This window comes from Melospiza georgiana, chromosome 22 (assembly GCF_028018845.1).
Source record: "Melospiza georgiana isolate bMelGeo1 chromosome 22, bMelGeo1.pri, whole genome shotgun sequence".
Lineage (NCBI taxonomy): Eukaryota > Metazoa > Chordata > Aves > Passeriformes > Passerellidae > Melospiza > Melospiza georgiana.
Window position 1 is genome coordinate 7,731,863 of NC_080451.1, and position 16,786 is coordinate 7,748,648.

At 48.5% G+C, this 16,786-nt stretch overlaps 1 protein-coding gene across 7 annotated transcripts in view; it reads right to left on the reverse strand.

The window, feature by feature from the left end:
* Positions 1–16,786, reverse strand: part of CAMTA1 (calmodulin binding transcription activator 1) — a 241,455-nt gene that overhangs the window by 215,162 nt on the left and 9,507 nt on the right. For 6 of the 7 annotated variants that reach the window (XM_058039298.1, XM_058039297.1, XM_058039300.1 and 3 more), the window contains exon 2: positions 5,806–5,924. In XM_058039298.1, coding sequence (XP_057895281.1) covers positions 5,806–5,924 — 119 coding nt within the window. Of the gene's footprint in view, positions 1–5,805; positions 5,925–16,339; positions 16,441–16,786 lie in introns of those variants that run through there. The other variant, XM_058039299.1, reaches the window with a different exon arrangement.

A 16,786-nucleotide genomic window follows, 5' to 3' on the forward strand; every position in this document is an offset into this window, starting at 1 on the left:
CAGCCTGCTCACAGCAGTCACAAGGGCTGTAAACACAACTGAGGAACCACAAACACAACGCCAGCAACACATTCCTGCTTTGCACATTTATGTAAAGCCCAGGATTTCATTAATTTCACAAAACAAACCCACAATTAAGTGCTTGTGTTGGAGAAATTGCCGTCTCGCTCACCGATCAGCCTCCGAGCCCAGCCACGGGCGCAGCGGGAGCCGCCCCCACACGCCAGACAGCCCCAGTCAGGTGTACCAACACTCACACTGCTCTGCTCACACTGCTAACACTGCTTCCCTTGCCTTTCACTTGCTGGGCTTTTCTTCTTTAAAGCAAGTGGGGTTCCTCACGTTCCTGCTGGTGGCCAAGAGGAGGGGCAGGCTCTGGAGGAGCAGTCCCACGGGCTGGCATGGCAGCGCAGGCACCCAGCTCGCTGGTGACAAAGCCAGGCGGGACAGATCTGTCTGAGGCACAGCACCTCACACACCACCAGCACTGAAATAAAGGGTGAGAAGCAGCACTGGCACTCTGCATTTTATGGATGCTCTGGCTGCTTCAGCACTCGGCAAACACTTGGCTCCCAACAAGGTATCACCTGCCATTCCCAAACCCTTGTAATGTGCCTCAGTCCCCAGCTCAGCACCACTCCAAGGGGCAGGAGGAGCTGTTAAGTGGGAGCACACACAAGCTGGTCTTCAACCACTTCCCTTCTGCTCCTCCAGTGGGGGATCATCAGGTGGAACAGAAACCAACAGCATTTCTAGTAACAGCATTTGCCATTACCATCGGAGTATTTTATACTGAGAGCACGTGGGCAGCAGGCAATTAGTCTAAATTCAATATTCTTATTGCTTTGGAGAAACCCCAGAGCTGACACACACTGTGAGGATGTCCCAGCCCTGGGAGTACTCCTAAGCAGGCACAGGGCTCTCCCAACAGCTGCCAGCAGCCTCTGGCTTTGGGAACCCTGAGCTCCAGCTGAACACATCTGAATGAATTGATGTAAAGCATTTTAAAAAGTATGCTGGACTTGAGAATCCAGAGGGAGCTGTACTGAACACTGCTCCTTATCCACGGAATTTTGCCACCTTGAGGGGACACTGTGACCTAGACCAACAACCCTTCCCTGCTCCAGCTGGGCTGGTAACAGAAACTGGTCCCATGTACTTGCTCAACACCACATATTTGTAACATAAGGAATGGGCTGGAACAGGCAGTGCAGAGTTACAATACACCACACCTTAAAACAAGGAGTTTTTTTAAGTTTTCTAATATAAGAGTCGATTCTAAAAGACACTTAAAAACATTAAAAGGGAGAAAAAAAAAGAAAAAAAAAAAAAGCAGTAGTAACCCTGCTGCTGGGTCTGCAGCAGAGCAGGGCTCTCTGTACAAACGTGGGGTGACAGGAGCCGTGCGGTGACCAGCTGCCCGCCACTCAGCCGAGGGGAGCTGCAGGAGCAGGCAGTAGAGATTTCATTGCTTTCACCTCCTCCCTGCCAGCATTTCAGAGCATCACAGCCAGCCCCAAGGCTCCAGACTCGCTCTCCCTATCAGTATGGGTCCCTCACGTCCCTCAGGCAGTTCTCCAAAGCTTCAAGATCTTCTCTGTGCTTTAGAGAAAAGATGGCAAATAACTCGTTGTCAAGTGAAAAGGAGAATGTCACTGTCATGCGAGCAAAGCAAGGACGCCGGAGCACATCGAGATGTCAGTGAACACGCGACTCGGGCCCCCAGGCAGCAGAGGCTGAGGGTTTCTTCCTATGCTAAATAATGCTCAAATACAGTTTCATAATTGCATTATTTGAATACTCTCCCAAGCAGTATCTGAGCCTAGTGACTGCAAAATGTGGATGCTGGCTGACTCCAGAGAGCAGGGCAGTTCTGCCATGCCCCTCCAGACAAGCCTAAGCACATGGAGCAATTGCCGCTGGCTTTTTCTACCATGAAAGTCCTGGGCTTCTCCCAACAGACTGTAAATAGAGAATCCTATTGGAACCAAAGCCCAAGATAGCATTTTACATTTCCAATGTTTAACTTTTTCTTCTCTCTCGCACCGTGTCATTAAGTGTTTACAAGGATGATTAATGACTGCGGCTGCCAACTGTTAACGAACGGCATCTCTGCCCAGAGCTGCAATCGGTGTCTGGCAGGCTGTGCACAGACAAGGTTACTCCAACATCCTTGAGCCCCAGCACCCCAGGAAGCTCCCACTTCCCAGACAGAAAGCAGCGGGATGCATCTCCTGCAGACAACACATCTTGCTGCCCAAAGTGACTAACAGTAATGAGGCACCACCTTCACCACCTCTGTCAGGGGACACACGAGCTCAGCTGGGGCACCTGGAGGGTGGCTCTGTGCCCTTCTTTGAGAAGCCAGCCCTGCTCCCATGGAAGGGAGCCGAGATCCAGAGCTTCCAAAATTCTCACTCGAGGCACACTGAGCCAGAACCCTTTGCTCCATCCACTCTGGATCTGCATTTCACAAACCCTAAAATGGTTCAGAGTGAACAACAACTAAGCCCTTAGAGTGAGGAACTCCCTCACAAGAACAAAGCACTGCAGAAGTTTCTCGCTACTAACTCATTTGTCTTAATGTGAGAAATAATATGAGAGCCCCGTCTCTATCCTCTCCCAGAGCTAGAGAAATAAGCACAATGCACCTTTACAGGCATTTCAAAAATGTAAATCTGTAATTAAATTGCTAGGCTTAACTTAAGATTTTCTATCTCTGGTAAAAAAAAATTGAATTAGACGGAACACTTCCTTCAGTAGGAAATATAAAACCGCTATAAACTTGATTTAAGACAAGATGACATCTTGGTATGGAAATGTATTTCCATCAAACATTTCAGTTGCAAATGCATGATCCAATGGAAAGCACCTCAATAACATGTTTGAACCATTTTTAAGCGCTCCATTTCTCTTGCTGCTCATCACGTGATTTTACTACATGTAAAGTCATCCACAGCCCACCCAGCTCTGAGGACAGTTTCTCCCTCCCAACTACCCAATCCTGACTAACATCCAACCATCATTCTCAAGCTGCAGACCTAAGTGCTCAGAAAAAGCTATTTGCTGTGTTCCCATGGTGATGCTCTACCCTGGCTGCTCCCTGACCTCTGCACCAGCAGCACCGAGGAACCGATGGAGCCCAGGCCCAGGGACTGCACAGGCTCATCCTGCTGCCCACCACCCCCACAGCTGGAACACCTCTGTGCTGGGCTTCAGGGCCACCAGAGACAGGCAAGAGCCGTGGTCAAGGCTCCTTGAACCATCCCCATGCAAAGGAGCACAAAGGGAACGTTTAGGAGTTGGGTCATGGCTTTGGAATTAGGGGGTTTGGCCCCCATCACCCTGGGGATGAATCCAACACCAATGTCTGCTACTCTCACACTCTGCAGCTTGTGGAGAGACTCCTGTGACTGCCCAACACACACCATTTGAGGGAGGACAGCACTGTCACACACATTCAGACCTGTGAGTTGTTTAGGCATTTTATTTCTTTTCCACCTTTTACTAAACCTCCCTGTCCAGGAGACGCCTCACACACAGGACAGGGATTCTGAGATCAGTACAAAAATTCTGGAAGTACCACTGTATAAAATACAACTTTTTCTTCTCTGCTTTACAACTTCTGTCTTCACTAGCACAGGCAGAACACCTGTGTACTCAGATGAAAAAATGTATTCCCTCAGGAATGCCTCGGGAATGTAGTCCAACATTATTATTCAATTATACCCTAAGAAAATTTCAAGTTTTGTAACAGTGCACAGAATTAAACTTTCAGATTGGGGGTGGGGAAGGCAGTAAAATCTGGAAGCTCAGCTCCTTCCTCCCCCATAATTAACACAAATTTCCAAGACTTCATCTAAGCATAAGACTCTGGCTTTTTCTATTTTTTCCCCCCCTCTGAGCTAATGGGGCCAAAAAATCTCTGGCCACAAGAAAAGTTCTTTCATTTAAATCATGCAACAGGGATACTGCACCACACCACAAAGGCTGGCAGAGTCAGCACAAGCTACAACCCATGGACAGATCCAGCTCCACATCCCCATGGCATAACAGCCTCACTGAGAGATTTGTGAAGAGGGGATACAAATGAGAGAGAGGAATCTGACATTCAGTAAGATCCACAGGGGTTGAGTCTGTTTTTATGTCCCAGTTGATGACCTGTGTCTATCAGGAAATAATCTAATCCATCCAGAATTACAGCACCAGACAATCCCACCAGCAATACACTGCTCACTCCTCTTTCCCCAAAACACTGACACAGCCCTTAGGAGAACAGCCACACTCCCAAATTCTCCTCCTAACCTAATACACCACACCAAGCACCTGCACATTCCTGCTTTTGCTCATGAATAATAACAGTTTTTAGCTGCATAATGAACTTTACCATATCCTGTACTCATAGGAAGCTCCACACATCAATCCTGCACAAAGTTCTGCTCTGGGGACAGCAGCAACATTAAAGTGACTAAACCCCACCCCAAGCAGCTCTTTCCAGTAAGAGGGAAGAGCATCCTTCTGTCACAAACCTGTGCAGAGCTTGCTTGCCCCCAGCTGTGTTTGTCCAAACATCATCTGCCACAGCCACTGCAATTGCCACTGCTCCATGCCCTGTCCCCATTATTATAAACACTAACACAGAATAAACAGCAACCCACATTTTCTATGATTTACATTTCAAATGACCCAAGACAAAAACATCTACACAAAAAAGCCAAGGCCAGCAACTGCCCCAAAGACCCAATTCATTCTATCACAGTACTGGGTATGTTAAAAATAAATACCTGATTGTAACTTCCAGACACCAAAAGGAAGAGGGGTAAGGACTCCAATTTTGAAAAATACACACAGTCACTGCTCTGTGATTGATTCCACACTCAGCAAACACACACAGAGAAGTGAGCTGTGTTTGATCCTGCACTCAGCTGCCACTTGCAGGTGCTAAAATCACAAGCACAGGTTCTGTTAACAAGTTTACATCTACAAACGAGGGATCAGAGGAACAGGACCAGTCAGCTCTCAACAAGCAGACACTAACTGGAGTTTTATAGTCATTTCTCCAAGTGGATTTCCTCTATTATTAAGTGGCAAAGCTACACTAAGACAGAGCTACTAAAACCTAAAACTACACACTGTGGGTATTGCCATGGGACATTCAGCATTGCTGCACAGCAGGAATAAAGCCTAGGGATTATAGAGCTACCTGGGTTGTTCTTTAACTTCACCTTGCCCACAGAATTTAAAATACTTCTTTTTAATTTAAATTACGCCAACCATAATGCAGTAACAGGTGATCTGTGAACCAGCATATACTCAAGAGCAACTGGATTCCAGTAAAAAAAAAAACAGTTTTATCTTTTCCTTATTCTTAATGAGATTACTCAGACAGAGGTAAGCTGGTTATTTCCCAGGACCCTGTGTGGCAGGAAAGAACACACACCACTTTTTTCCTCAGAAGTCTTCATGCACAGGAAAGTAACACTTTATTCATCATGGTACAAACACACCTATCTAATTCTAAACCATTTTGAAACAGGTCATTAATGTGATGTGAAATTTGACTCTGAAACAAGTAACACACATGACCAATAGACTCCTAGAAGTCTAAAACAGAAGTCAACTTCCACATTTGCCTTCAATCTCACTTAAAGCTTACTTTCAGTATGTAGTCAACTTATTATTTACGGAAGAGGTTCCAGAGCCAGGGAATTCATATCCTGTAACTTGCATGGCATGCTCTCACAAAACAATCCATAAGCATTAAGTAAGCTGGTACATTTAAGAGTAAGTAAGAGGTTTAACTACCTCGTTAGTGTTCCAGCGGTGCCTCTCCTTCGGTAAACTTGAACATTTTGGTAGACATTCAAGCAGCTTCTTCGGTAAAAAGATTTTTACATGACTGCCATTGCTGTTCCCATGATCATCTAGAAAAAAAGAGGAGACACATGATGTACACACAGGAGAATGGGTGGTTGCAACCACGAGACTCAAGCAACAAGACTTGGAAACCCCTCAGTTCCCCTGCCCAAAAAGAAAAATTTGCCATGGCAATAAAGACAAATAACAGCTTTCTGTTGAAACTGCAACTTTATTTCAGAAATATAAACACAGTTTAATTCTTTCCAGTTGCAAAGTTTTAGAAGAACTTCAATGGATTTGGACAAAAGGAGCCTGTGTGTGCTTACCTGTGCCTATTTCATCTCATTATTTCCCTCAGTGGCAAATTTTACAAGCAACAGCAACAAAACACTGTAGAAGCTGTGACCACAGCGGCACGACCTGCCAGGGAAGTCATAAATGAAGTTCACACTTGACAGGATTTGCAAGTAAATAAGCACAGAGCCCCAGCACCTGCTATAATTTTGTCAAGCTGCAGCAGAAATGCAACTCAAGGTCTATTAGTTCATTTAAAACTAAAACACACCATACCTGATCAAACCCAGGTTACTTCTATTTCCATTCACAACTCAGAAAGTAAATGCAGTTCCTTAACATGAGAGTGAGGAAGAGGGATGGAATTTTCCTATCTCACCATGCCCAAGGGTCTCAAAAGAGTCTCAAAAGCAGAAATACTAAATAATACAAAATTATTGGGGTTTATTGCTAAATATGTAGAAGGTGCATCAATTCCTCTTAAAAGACCTAAGGCCCAAAAAGCTCTGCAATCCCACACCAGCAGCACCTTGAAGGTGTCTATCATCCTCTAATACCACCAAAACAATCAAAGCACCCATGAATTGCACATGTTTATCAAACAAATCAGTCCCCACAGGAAAGGGAACTGGAGCAGCAGCACAAGAGAGAGACCAGCCACAGAATACAGAACTTTATCAGTTCTCCCTCCAAACACACCATATCTCTGTCATCTTCCACCATCCTCATGCATCCCGTGACAGATCCTGGACAGTGCTACACAAACACTACAGTTACTCACTTGGCATTTTACCCTACAAAATTAATTTATAGTCATTTCCCACTTGAAAATGTACAGAAAAAGGATATTAACTTCATTTTACACATCTAATCATTTTATATCATAAAACACATGCCAGCACTATGACAAAACTCCTCTGCAATTCCACCCAACACAGACATTCCCTGTGACCTGCAGTGAACCCGACAGAGCCTGGCCCACGATCATTCTTAGAAATTACTCAGGAATTGCAGAGACTTCACACCAGCAGCCAGACATCCCTGGTATTCTTAAAGCTTGATTAGACTCTTGGATGTGTCAAGTTCAACAATATACATGCTGTTAAATCAACTGCTCGTGCAAGCCCAGCAGATGAGTTTACAAGATAAGCAGCGATGTGTATGATAAACGTGAGCTGCTCTGTAATTTATGAGTCCTGCACGCTCCCTGAGTTACTGGGAACTTTACTGTGAGCCTGTGCTGGACTAAATCAACAGGGCTGCCACTTCCCAACTTCTTCCTGGGCAAGGAGCAGCCAGGCAGGATTGATCTCTGCTGGACTGCTGAAGAAATCAGGGAGAGGGTGCTTTCCACTATGCCATTCCAGGATTTTCATTTGGATACTGAGTATTGTTGAGCATGAATCTGACACCTTAAGTTTTAGCTTTCATATTATCCAGATTCTCTACTGCATAATATATAACTCTGGACTCCATATAAAGTGTTAGCAGGTTCTCCTCACAGGTTATTTAGATAAAACAATCCTTTTCCAGCCCCAGAACCAAGGACAATGTTGTAGCTTCAGGGCCAAAAAGTATAACCAATAGCAAATTGAGGAGAGCAATCTGGGAGGATGGGACTGCATAACCTGAAACTGTAATGAGACAATTAATCCCAATATGTAAATGGACCAAAAGTTATAAAAGTGTGAGAACTTGTGACCCGGGGTCCACCTTGGGTGTAGCCTCAGTCAGGCTCTTGTACTGCCCAAGGTGTATCCTTGGAAGGCATTTTAATAAATCTGCTTTATTCCTTTAGCACTGTCTAGCCTCTGTTCTAGGCAGCCTCACAAGGTATCAACTCCACAGGGCTTTTTGGGCACATCCTTTCCCCTCCCCAGCCAATGTCACCACTATTTCCCTGCACTTGGGCCACTCAAAGCCTCACAGACACCCAAGCTGTGATACCTGGGGTTATCCACAAAAACACAGCTTGCCTGTGGCAAAGAGCAGAGCCAGGCAAGGCCTGCCATGTCAGCAGCTCCCAGCCATCTCCAGATCACCTCCCAGTGCAGCCAATACTCACTTCCCACTCCCTGCATTCATTTTACACCATTTCCATTTCTCATTCAAAACACTGCATTGCTCTACATTCAATTCATTAAGGCACAAAGTATTTTACAGCACACATTATTGCTTTTATCAGCCAAACTACATCCCAGTTACATCTCATCAGCTTATTTTCCATGGGCACATTTTAATTGACATTAATTGTATTACTTCCCCTTACCTCCATATCAGTCAAGCCCTCTATCACTCATTCCATTATTTTGCAGGGCTGGCAGACCTCTAATTATTCAGCTCGTTTTATTAACTTTCTTCCATTGTCATCAATTATCAGTATTATTAATCCAGAAAGTGCCTATGGATAATAGAGCCCTTTAAAATGTTTTGGTAGAAGTTGTCAGAACTTGCTGACGCTAAACCTTCCAACTCCTGTTGTTAGCATCTCCCACCTTCTGTTATTACAGCAATGGAAGGTCATTCTCACCATCCTGTAACACGACTACATCTCACGGATGCCTCCCTTTTCTGCATTTAGCAATGGCATTTCCTCAGTCCAAAAAAATCCCCTAAGTGAAAAACAACTGCCTCCTGCCTCGATCCAACCAGGTTTTCATTATGGACTCCTCAAGCCATGTGGTCAGAATAAGACACAACCGTCACAGTATGGGATGCAAATCCTAAATCCAGTGACCTCTAAACCAGGATGAAATAAACCAACCAGCTGAGAGTGAAGAACCCCAAATATATACACACATTTGCCTTCAAACTTGCTTCTCAGCCCTCTGGAATCACCAATGTATTCCTCCAGGGAGGAAAGTCCAGGGAAGCTGGGAACAGGAGAGGAGAAGAGGATTTCTCACCCAGTAACACTGAGGGTACTGGTGGAACAAGAGCTCCCATTCTTCCAAATGAACCATCATGGTTTCCTGCTCCTGTTCCCCACAAATAACACCAGGACGTTTTTAGGGAGGTGGAGCAACACTCCTCACCCAATGCTATCTCTTGCTTGAATCAAAGCTGCCATTGCTGGTGCAGCTGATGAGCCCATCCACCACCATGGGGCCTCACTGAAGGCAGGAACAGAGGAACAAGGGTCCACACTGCTCTGCAGCCCCGCTCATCCAGCAGCACAGACTCCTCCATTTATCACCAACTAAAATTTCCTCAGTTGCTAAAAACAGGAGCTGCAATATCCCAGCAGTGATTTGGTTTTACTGAGCAAATCCAGATTTTTACTTGAACTTTCTCCTCATTTATTTTTGCCACGGGTGCGACTAACAACACCAAGATCTGCAAATCCATCCAGTGTCAATAAAAAATGTCTGTGCAAGCAGAGCCACACTGGCATGGGGAGGATTTGCCAGTAAAGCTCTATCAACATGGGGGTTTTTAGTGCAGAGCTGGCCACAGCTCAAAAATGTTTCCCAAGGCAGGCACAGCCACAGCTGAGAACTCAAGTAAGGAAGCTACAGACTAAAATATAGCAGCCTACAATGTGTCCTGTTATAATTCAGGATGAAAATGCAAAATTTAAGTTCCATTAGCAATCTTCAAGATTACTTATTAGCAAACCAGAAACTCGTGTAGAATTAAGAAAGTGTAAGTATTATAAAGTTCATGGAAAGTTCCACATTAATTATACCACATAAACCCTTCGTCATTTTATGGGTTTCTTCATGCTCCTTGCACTTTATCCTCCCAAGGGATGCACCACGGGCCATAAAACTTTGAAGTGCACAACAGCAAATCACACAGAGTCTCTGCTCTACCCCCACTCTCCAAACAACCCCTTACCCCCTTTTCTTTTTCTTTAACTGGTTCTTAAATCTTTGGTGATCCTGGAAGTGAATTTAGACCTGCAGCCCCATTAACTACTACAGTTTGCCTATAAAACATGTAATTAGAAAATAAAGAAATGCCAAAAGGATGTTCATCAGCTGGTGATCTGCAGACAGGTCTATTCTGGAAATAAATAACACAAGGAAGCCATAAACTCATAAACACAAGTTTTATAAAGCCATTATTATGAAATAATAACTTAGGGCTGGTCATCTCCTTAACTACCTCCAGAGAGGGAAGAGGTGTTTAAACATTACAAATGGGAACTTTAGTACAAAATAAACTACTAAAATCTCAATATCATGCTTATTTGGGAAAGGGGCAACAATCCAGCTGATCCCACCACCACTGACCAACCACTGAGGTGGCAGAGTTTCAGCCCTACAGTGCAAAAGTGGCACCACAAAAACACAGTGCACAGAGGCCACCACAGTCACTCAGTCACTTACTGACCTCCAGACAAATCCAACAAACTCCATCTGGAAGAAATAAAGGCAAGGAATGACTCCAGATCCAAACAGCTGCAGGACTGCCATGCTATTTCTCACAGCTAAACTTCAATCCTGGCATCTTCCATCCATAAACAAGCAGCAACAGAAGCAAACCCAACAGCTCTTGGTCTGTTTGCTAGAAATATTTGTATCATTACAGTAGTAAATCTCTTGGCAACAAAAGCAGATTTCTAAATATCAATCAAGGGTGGCTAAGAGAAGATAACCAGGTCCAGCTCTGCAGTGCTGCTGTCTCAGCAGGGCTCTGCTGGATGCCAGCACTCAGTCACACACTGGCTGAGCAAATGCATTCCCAGGCCACCAGCACGGGATGCAGCCCAGGGCTGAGGGGAGGACCAAGGAAAGATTAAGCAGCTCAGACAAAGGTAAAAATATACAAAAGGAGCAAAAAGGCCAACACAAACCAGCATGTGTATGGCCATGACTGCTGCCTGCATGGAGTAAGTGAGGAAGGAAAAACCCAGAAATTATGAGGAGGGAATCACAGGAATGGTGGCAGTATGAAAGATGAACAACAAAACAATTTTCCTCTAGAAGTTACTGAATCTAGCCTTAGTGCCTTGGAATATTTGTGATAAATACTTTGTTGCTATGACAAACTCTACAAACAATTCTAAAACCATAAGAAACACAAATATAGCTAAAGCTGCTGTTGTGCATCAGTGGCCCAGTTCTCCCCACCAGTAACGTGCTACACCAAAGTCCCTCTGTCCTTTTCACATAGCATAAAGTTTCTTGACATTTTATAACTAAATTCAGTGTGAACACCAGTGCAAATGGTGCCTTTTGGGGAAGGGTTGAGAGCCAAATTTTCCCTAATGAAGGCCCACACACTGGCTGAGGGCTGGGTGACACCATCACCCACAATCACAATCATTTCTTGTGCCATACGCTGTGCCCTGTGCAACCTTTCTGAGTCTACTTTCCCCCACCAGCAAACCAAGCTCCTCTTTCCCTCTCCCACCTAGGCAGGCTCCAAGCACTTGCTAATGGAGCAAGAGAATTCCTTTACAGTCAGAAGGTGCATACAAGGACCTACTCTAAAAGTAAACTTCGGGAGTGTTCAAGCAGTGTAGTTGCTTCAGCCTCTCCCTGCAGCTCCTTGTGCTCACACCTGATTTTCACCACTTTGCTGCTAAATCTGACAAGTGCACCAGAACGATGAAACCATTGCTCACCACCAACTTTGGTTGAGACATGTCATCAATTCCTTCACCCCTTGGTTTTCACTAAAATTGCATCATCAAATCCAATGGCAATGAAGCCAAGGAGGAGTGGATATTACTGACCAGGTCTAACAAAAAAATCAACCATCTTTTTATTCAGTTTCCAATAGTACAGATGCTCTCAACAACACAACACATTTCCCTGAAGTCTTCAAATATTGGCTAAGGCCAGGGCAGTCGCTTACTCTGACCCTACATGCTGGCAGCCACCAGCAATAGATATTTTCACTTTGTATTTTCGTACCACAAAGAGTTTGAGTTTGGAAACCCACCTGGAGAGCTGGCTGGAAAAACCCAGCCCCCTGAACCAAAGTGTGTAATGTGAACAGAAGGACAGTGAGCACTCCATGTCCCATGAGGACAGTCTGCTGTCATTCACCCAGTGCCATGACTGCACACAGAGGCAATAGGGTGGGTGCCATACCCCAAAGGGCTGCTGTACCCCAAAGGCACCAGCACCCCCAGAAAAGCCTGGCTTTACAAACCCACGGGGTTTATTTAACACAGCAATAACACAACACAGGGCTGCCAGGAGCCAAGGAAGGTGAAAACAGGACACAAAGCGAGGGGAGAAAACTACAAAGCAAAAACTCAGCAAGGTGTGGAAGCGGAAGCCCGGGAACACCGAAGCTGCAGGAAGCTGCTGGAAGCACTGCATTCCAATTAACCAGCCCGGGATTCCACAAGCACTGCACCCAGCCTTGTTTCTCTCCCTGGAAATGTTTGGGTTTGTTGGTTGGGTTTTCTTTTCCTTTCAGAACATGGGGCTTACTGAAGCAGAGACAGAGGGACACTGAAAAATAAAGGTCACATTCCAGCTCCCTCTTTATGAAAGCTGTCTGGACAGAGGGAGGATAGCTACTGCCCCTTCCTCCAACAACATCTACCAATATAAGGAGGTCTTTATAAGAGCCATTTAAGACCACTAGTAATGTAAGGTCAGCACTGACCTTAAACTTAAATTTAAATTTAAAGGTATCCATTTCAACCGTACTTCTACATCATTATTTCACTACATCACCTACTGATACAGAAAATGAAATCTGAGTTAATACATCTCCAGGAAGGTTTCCTACATATGTAGCTTTAAAACTGACAAAAATAAACGAAAAAACCTTTAAGCCAAAGTAATTGTGAAAATCATTAACAAGAAGAGATGCAGAACTAAATTTAAAAATCAGAGTTTTAAACAAGCTCTGAGCCTTACATCGGGAATAACACGATTGTAGTACCAAAAGTATGCAAAAAAACGACCTCGCAAATATACAGTTCCTCCTGTTTGGAAAAAGGGAATGAAGCCCACTCCCTGAACCTGTCCTGCTGGCTGACAGCCCATGAAGAGGGTCTAGAAACTTCACCAGGAGACAGTTTGCTTGCAATTCTGACAACAGAAATTTTGGTAAAATCCCAACGCTGAGATTCAGCAAAAATCCTGGGGCAAGGAGTGGACTGAGCCGAGCGTCAAATGCCGCCTCCTCCCCGCTACAGTCAGATCCTGCAGCACACAACCCCAGCACGCCCTAAGTTCAGGTTTGTTTAAGTAATAAAACCTCAGGTAACACTTTTGCAAAGGAAGTATTTTGCTGTTTAACAACCAAATCCGGAATGTTTTGTTTTCAAAAGGGTGTTGTTCCCCACACAGTCCCTTCAAAGCCGCTAACATCTGAGGTTCCACATCTCTTCAGTCAGCCCAGCCACCAGTACCCTCAGCTCAGGAGCTGCTGGGAGAAACACCATTTCCTTCTGCCATCCCACCTATGACCCTGCCTCAACTGACAGAAAATTCAACAACTGCACGGAACCGAACTCAGCGCATAACAAAATTCCGGGCCCCACGCAAAACACACGGGCACTACTCTCTGCAAAGCTCTCCTGGCTGTGAGAACACAAAATTAAAAGGTTGCCTGTGTACATTCTTCCCCTTTTGAACTTTAAATAAGAAAAAGGAAGCTTTTAAAAGGACACCCCCCCTTAGCACCCCCTGATCAAGTTGAGAGCTATCAGAGCTGCCAAGATGGCACCGCCAAAGGGTCAGTCCTCCCGGCTCAGCTCAGATGCACAGAACACAGCAGGAACTACAAAACCCACAAACCCTCTGCTGCAGGATGGCAAGAGCCGCTCAGTCACTCTACCAGCCTCATCCTGCCCGAGGAAACCAGGAAAGATGAAACTCATCCGAGTTCTCCAAGCCGTGGAACTCTCTCCTGCAACCAAGGGACAGCGGCGCCAGCCTCATTCCAAACCTCAACAACTCCCGCCGGGGATCTCCCGCTGCTCCCGGAGCACCAGGAGCCCCGAGGGCAGCTCGGCAGGGAGCTCCGGAGCCCGGCAGGTCCGCAGAGCCGTGTGCTGCTGCTGCTCAGAGGCTCCTCGCTGCTGCAGGGGGGATGGAGCAGGCGGCTCCCCAATGGAAGCAGCGCCGGCCCGCGAGCTGCCATTTACATCCGCTTTTAACTCATTGAAGTAACTCAAATCTAAAGCAAGTTGTGTTCTCTCCTCCAGCACCTGCACTACTGGTGAAACGCTCTGCTTGAATCATGCCTTAAAAGCATTCCCATTTAAGTTTCTGACAGGTGGAGTTTAGGTTTAAGGAATGAATGGTTTATATGTCGTCTCCTTGAAAATCCACCGCAAAAGTAGGTCAGCGGGGGAGCAGCTCTGTGACTTCGTACGAGAACACCCCGGGCGCCGGTGCCGAGCCGGGGTTTGCTCCGTTGCCACCTCCGCGATGCTCGGCACGGGCACGGAGCAGAGACAGCGGAGACACCGGACGGCAGCGCCGGGCACAGCGGGCGCCTCGCTGGCAGCTCCTGCACTGCCCTGCTCCAAAGAGCCAACACGGCTGCCCAGCACAGACACACCTCACCCGCCGCCCCCCGAAACCATTTACCGAGACCAAACAGGACAAAAGTTGCGGTAAATAATAAGCGGAAAGGACAAGTTACCTTCCCAGCCAGCGAGCACTGACCTGCCTTGTCCGTAGAGCCGCAGCCTCACTGGGCTGAGCACACTGAAACCTGCGCTTCACACAGGAAAAATCCATCGCACCTTGGCACAGGAAACCCGAAAAGTGAATCGAACCCGAGTGTGCTTTAGTGGCAATACTGTCACCCCCAAGAGAACGAAAACGTCACAATGTGAGCCAGGAGTCCAGGTGAACGCTCGCTGTTCTCGCTCACACCCCTGTTAGCCAGGTGGCATTTCACTACTTGTGCGCAGTTAATCGTGTACTTCAACGCAAGTGAGAAAAGAATGAAGCCCGACGTTTCCCAGACCAAAGCAAAGATCAAATTAATGGATTTGGGAGCATCAAAGAGATCAGTAAAAGATGAAGCCAACAACACTCAAAATCACCTCTACTACTTATATTTTAGATTTCTGCAGAGCCTTTGAATTTCACGGCGCAATCAAAACTCAAACCTATGCCCAGGGGGCTCTACAGCCACCAAGAAACAATCCAAAAATCATATTCCCAAAGCAATCTGAGAAAAAAAAAAATCTAGAAAAAAAGGTGGGATAAGAACCCTTGAATTCTATGAAGGGGTTTCCCAGTAAAGAATACAAATGGGTTCCAGACGAGGATGTCCATGTGCTGTGGCGAATAAAGAAAAAAAAAACCTTATTACTTACTACTAACCACCGTTCCTTGAGGTGCCCAACTACAACCAGGCCAATCCCTGGGGTGTTGGCACGTTCAACCGGATTTGGGCAGGGGACGTGAACTGCCCTCCGCTCTCTCCTCCCGCCCCTGTAAAATGGAGGCGCCGACACCGGTACCGGCCGCGACCACCCGACCGGCGGGGTCCGGGCTAGCACCGCTGCCCGAGCCAGCCGGGACAAACTTACCCCAAATAACGCGAAATATTCAACCCGCCTCCCGCCGAACCGGGGCCACGGCCCCGCTCCCGCCGGGCCGGGGGCAGGAGCGGCAGCAGAGCGGCGCTTCCCCCTTGCGGACGCGCCGGCCCCGCTCCCGCCGCGCCGGCAACTTTCGGCCTCAGTCGGGCGCCCCGGGGCTCCCGGCGGGGCCGGGCCCGCGCCGCGTTCACCTTCGCGCCCGCCGCTGCGCCCGCCCCCGGCCCGCCCGCGGCGCGGAGGCCCCGGTCTGGCGGGGCCGTGGCCAAGGCCACCCAGCTTCCGACGGGCGCGCGCCCGCGAGGCACGTGCGCCGCCGCCGCGGGGGGGGGCGGCGGGGGCGGCCCGGCCCGGCCGTGGCGAGCGGCGGCCCCGCGCCGGCCGCGCCGCCGGGGCCTCCATGTTGGCGGCGGGCGGGCACGTGCCGGCGGGCGGCGGGAGGCGGGACCGGGCCCGGCCCGGCCCGGCTCGGCCGCCGCGGCCCCCGCGCCACGCGGCCTTCCCGCCGCACATGGCCCGCCCGCCCGCCGGCCCGGCCCGACCCGGCCCCGCGGGGGCGCCGCCGCCGCAAACTTCGCGCCGCGCGGCCCGGCCTGTGCCGCCGCCACCGCCCCGCGGCGGGGCCGTGGCGGGGGGCGGGGGCGGCCCAGCGGGCAGGCCCGGCGCGGGGCCCGGCGCGGGGCGGGGGCGGCCCGGCCGCGTTCTCACCTTCCGGCTTGTTTTCGGCGGCCATTTCCCCTCCGCGCGCCACATCCTCCTCCGCCTCCTCGCGACCGGGACCAGGCGCGCGCCCCCTCCTCCCGCGCCGCCGCCGGCCCGGCCGCCCCGCGCGCACCGCGCACGCCCCGCGCCTCCCATTGGTCAATCTGCCGCACTGACATCCCCGGTGGCCAATCGTGGCAGGCCGGGGGCGGGTCCCCGGAGGGGATGGGCGCGATGGACACGGCGCCCCGCCAATGGCAGTGCGGCAGCGCTTCAGTGGCACGCGCCTCAGCCATTCACCGACGGCGCTGGGCGGGCCAGCGGGGGCGGGACGGAACGCGTGATCGACGGCCGCAGCAGCCACTGGACAGCCCAGATCACGCAACTGACGGCCGCCGGGACCAATCGCCCTGCGGGGAAGGCGGGACTAAGCTGCTGACGCACGGTGCCGCG